A 4,888-nucleotide genomic window follows, 5' to 3' on the forward strand; every position below is an offset into this window, starting at 1 on the left:
TCCTGACTCTGCCTCTCTTGGGGGAGGGGACCGGGCTGCGAATTATCCCAGGAAGGCCTCAACTCCCACACCCAGGTGTTGGGAATGCGAGATCTCCCAAGGGTATTCAGAGCACCTATTCCGACCTACCAGTAGCAAGGAAGGAGAAGAGCCTCAATTAAGGTGGAAGGGATTTAGTGGAGCTGAGGAGGGAAGAAAGGGGGGTTGGGAAACACCTCCCAACCCCATTTCTGCTGGCTCGGAGACGAGGCGTCGGCCCTCAGCAAGGGAGGTGCTCCCGGGATGCTGAGCGCTTCATTCTGTCTCCGGGGCTCTGGCAGTGTGGCCCCAGCCCCGCCGCACCCCCGGGCCTACAAGTCGGCGCGGTCAGAAGCCTCCTCTGGGGGCTTAGCCGGCGCCCACAGGTACTCGGGGGGCACTTGCGCATCCGGCGCCGCCTTGCGGTAAAACCCGAGTTCCTGCACCAGCGCGTTGATTTCCTCACGGGTCATTTCGCTGAGTGGGATGCGCTGGGAAGAAGAAGGGGCGGGATCAGCATGCCGAGCCCCGCCTCTCGCTCCGCCCCCACCCGCCACCCAAGTTCTCACCTCTAGTTCCTCATAGCGGCGGCCCAGCAGTACCAACTCAGGGTCGGCTCCAGGGAGGTGTTTCATCACCAGGTTGTGGCTGAAAGGAGTGTTAAGGGGAGTAGTGGTGGACAGAGGGTACTTGGGCTCCGGAGCCAGCACTGCCGCCTTTACTGAGCGCTCATTCTGTGCCCAGATAGGGCACGCAAGGAAATTAGGGTTCACAAAAGTAAAGGGTCTTTCTCTCCACTAGTCTATCTCTCTTGCCTACCCAACTTGAAGACCACTTTAGAATCCTCTTGGCAGTCAGTACCAATCAATTCTGCTTGTCCAATGAAAACTATATAACATCTCTAACTGCGAAGTTAAGTAAAAGGAGATTCTCCCAGGTGTCCTCCCCTTCCCCAGAATAAAAGGATACTAGAATGGAATGTCCTGGGTGACGAATGCCTTCACCTGGGGAGGAACCAGAGTATCAGAGAACATGTCCCGATCTGCTCCCAATCATTTGGATCATGTTGCCCACTTCCCAAGAGGCTCAGGCGATACAGAGCCAGAGACCCCTTCTTTCAAACTCACCTCCTTTAGGCGGTTCAGCTGTCATCCTCCACAGGTCTAGAGGGGGATACAATGGGATAGATCAGAAGTGCCTCATATTTTATCCCAAACACACCCCATAGACCATTCCATCCTCATCCTTGTATTGGGTTGGACTGAGTTATCCCTAGTAGAGCATTTCCCATGGTATGAAGGTATGAAGGAGGTGAAGGCCCCTTGTGGGCAGGAGGAACTCCACAGGTGGAGAAATTCAGACCTAGAGAAACTAAGGAAACAGGTGCAGGCCCAGACACCCACAGGGGTTTTGCCAGCCCTAGGGCTCTTGCCTGAACACCCTATTGATCATTAATTCCCAATGCCCCTGGAGATGGACAAGACAGCCCTGCTCCTCTCAGGAAGTTGAGACCAGGGCCTGTTCTTTGGCCCCTGAAACTTCAAGATAGAAGAAGACCAGAAGGAAACAACTCAGAACTGCTCTGGGGGCCCCCACTAGAGGCACCTGACATCTGGTTCCTACTCTACCCCTTGTAGAGTCAGGGGACCTTGCTAGCCACCTATGGCCCAGCTCCACAGACCATTTGTTAGATTCGCTAACTCTATGCATTCCCTGAGGGAAGGCCATTTCCCAGCAGGACCACCCATTCCAGCTTCCTTCATCCTACCCATTTTTGTCAGACAGAAAACTAAGACTCAGAGAGAAGCTTTGATGGTCCAAATCACATTGTGAGACAGACTTTGTTGGGGAATTTTCTGAAGCTGAAGGGGACGGCTGTATAGTAAGTATTGATAATGGAGTTGCCAGCCCCCTTCCCTGGCTCCTGAGTAGTGCAGGGAGGTGCCCAGAAAGCCATTCCTCCACAGGAGAAGGAAGAGAGATTCTCTGGAGCACCAAGCCCTAGAATAGGGATGGGGGAGGAATTCCGGGAATAAGTGGAGTGATAGGGGGATGGGAAGTTGGGCTCCCAGAAGCAGACTTAGGAGAGTCTCAGATCAGGAAAGAGTTAGGGACTGGGCCAGTTTGTCCAGGGACCTGCTGTCCAGTCAGAAGGGGAGCAAGGCAAGGATCTGGGGTGCCAGGATGGAAGGTAGGTACTGGGCATCCTGGGGCTGGGGAGGGGGAGAGATGGTCCTGGCGCCACTGTGGGGGAAGGAGTACGGTCGGGGGTCAGGGTGTTCCTGGAGCCAGAGCGAACAGTACTTTCAAGGCTGTGGGCCTGCAGGGTGGGGGTGCTGTGGTACCGGGGCAGGGGGCCTGTGGTGTCGGGGCTGGGGGCCGACTCACTCACCTCTACCCGGGCCCGGGCCAGGCCGCGCAGGCGGTTCCAATCCGGCCGGTAGGTGGTGGCGGCGGTAGCTGGGGCCACAAGCGCCGCAAGAAGCAGCAGCACCGGCGGCGATAGCAGCAGGAAGCTCATCGGTACCCAGCAAATGATCCGTAGGCTGGAGGCCAACCACCCAGCCGCAGCGCCACGTCTGGGCCCGCAGGCTGGCGGGGTCTCGGACAGAGGCCCCGCCCCACCCCACCAGAGACGACGCCCCCAGCAGTAGGTCTCCACCCCTGACTCGCTCGGGTGCCTCCCACTAGCTCCTGGCTCGGTCCTGGCTCTTCTCTGACGCCCGAATCTTCACTTGCCGAATCCTGAGAATGTCGACACTCCTTTTGCGGAATGAGTGTGGATGCTCCCGCATGCTGCGGCCAGACAGCGCCACCTCACGCCAGCAGAGGGTGCAGACGGGACGCGGACAGACTCGGGTTTCTGGGTCACATCCTCGAATTTAACATAGGGTCACAGAAACCTGGGGAATCCTTGTTTGTGCATTTAATTCTTTGTATGAAATTTCGATCAAGGCTTCCATTGCCCAGAGCACATATTGTAATAATAGGGAATATTAACTACCTTGCGGGGATTGGGAGAATAAAAGGGTTAATAGACTTAAAGCTCATTAGAACAGGATCTGGACAGTGCTGGCTTTTATTATCTGTTCATTCCTTACCTCGTCCTTACCAGGCCCCATAAAATCCATTTTGCAGTTTAGGAAACGGCTCAAAAAGGTGAATTAGAGTATTTTGTGGATCTGAGATTTGAACCCAAAACATCTCTGTGCTTATCTCGCCAAAGATGACTAGATCAGAGTGCTATTTCCTCTCCTCATGCCTTCAGCAAACACGGCAAGTATAGTCAGCCCTTTGTCACAACTGTGGATTCAACCAACCTCAAGTTGAAAAAATATTTGGAGGGACTGGGATTGTGACTCAGTGGTAGAGCTCTTGACTGGCACGTGTGAGACACTGGGTTCCATTCTCGGCACTACATAAAAACTAATAAATAAAATAAATGTACTGTGTCCATCTACAATTTTAAAACTTTTCAAAAATATTTGGAAGTAAAAATTGCATCTGTACTCAATACATACAGACTTTTTTCTTGTTATTTCAACCAATGCAATATTAACAACTAAACATAATGTTTACATTGTATTAGGCATTATGATTTATGGAGCCAAGCATGGACCATGCCTGTAATCTCTGAGGTAGAAAGATCTCACGTTTGAGGCCAGCCTGGGTAATTTACGGAGACCCCGTATCAAACTAAAGAGAGCTAGGAATATACGGCCATTGCTGTCAGTAGTACAGTGCTTGTCTAGCATATGCAAGACCCTGAGTTCAATCCCTAGTATTGCACAAATAAAGTATACAGGAGGTTGTGCACAGGTTATATGTAAAGGCTACACCAACTTTATATAAGGGACTTGAATATCCTCGGACTTCAGATTTTAGTATGGAGGAGCCCTGGAACCAATCCCCTGCAGATATTGAGGGATCACTGTGCTTTTTCCACTGAATCTAGAGACTCCTTCTCAATCTTGAGCCAAAGTTGCATTATGATCTTCATGGATTGTAGGAATTTTTGACTTCCTGGGCTTCTTCCTCCATTAAAAAAATATATATATACATATTACTGCAGGGGTGGTGGTGCACATCTGTAAACCCAATGTCTGGGGAGGCTGAAGAAGAAGTTGCCAGCCAACCTCAATAACTTAGTAAGGCCCTCAGCAACTTAGCTAAACCTGTCTCAAAAATAAGTAATTAGCTAGGTATGGTGGCACATGCCTTTAATCCATAGGCTGAGGCAGGAGGAAATCAAGTGCAAGGCGGGTCTCAGCAACTTAGCAAGACCTTGTCTCAAAATAAAAAATAAAAAGGATTGGGGATGTGGTTCAGTGGTTAATGCCCCTGGGTTCAGACCATGGTACAAGATAATAATAATAATAATAATAATAATAATACATATTTAAAATTGGATTTTACAACTGCCTTCATAAAAAAATGAATAGAATCAAGGCTAGATTCATTTTATTTTTGTTGCTGTTGTTGTTGTGTGTTTTCCTTTCCATTTTAAAAGAAAACAGTGGCACACTTCTATAATCCAAGCAGCTGAGGAGGCTGAGGCAGGAGGATCTCAGTTTCAAAGTCAGCCTCAGCAATTTAGTGAGGCTCTAAGCAACTCAGTGAGACCCTGTCTCTAAATAAAATATATTTTTAAAAAGGACTGGACAGCTGGAGCTGTAGCTCAGTGGCAGAGCGCTTGCCTAGCATGTGTGAGGCATTCAGTTCAAACCTTAGCAACACATAAAAATAAACAAATAAAATAAAGGCATTCTGTTCATCTACAACTACAATTTTTTTTTTCGGTGCTAGGGATTGAACCCAGGGCCTTGTGCTTGCAAGGCCAGCACTCTACCAATTGAGCTATATCCCCAGC

The 4,888-nt window shown here is 50.1% G+C and overlaps 1 protein-coding gene across 1 annotated transcript; it reads right to left on the reverse strand.

The window, feature by feature from the left end:
* Window positions 1–129: 129 nt before the first annotated feature.
* Window positions 130–3,054, reverse strand: Selenom (selenoprotein M). The gene is made up of 5 exons (XM_053743438.1): window positions 2,411–3,054; window positions 1,146–1,181; window positions 988–1,022; window positions 588–666; window positions 130–509 (listed from the first exon to the last, which is right to left on the reverse strand). The coding sequence occupies exons 1-5, from the start codon at window positions 2,537–2,539 to the stop codon at window positions 351–353; spliced, it is 438 nt and encodes a 145-aa protein (XP_053599413.1). The 5' UTR covers window positions 2,540–3,054; the 3' UTR covers window positions 130–350.
* Window positions 3,055–4,888: the final 1,834 nt, after the last annotated feature.

This window comes from Sciurus carolinensis, chromosome 8 (assembly GCF_902686445.1).
Source record: "Sciurus carolinensis chromosome 8, mSciCar1.2, whole genome shotgun sequence".
In the NCBI taxonomy this organism is placed as follows: domain Eukaryota; kingdom Metazoa; phylum Chordata; class Mammalia; order Rodentia; family Sciuridae; genus Sciurus; species Sciurus carolinensis.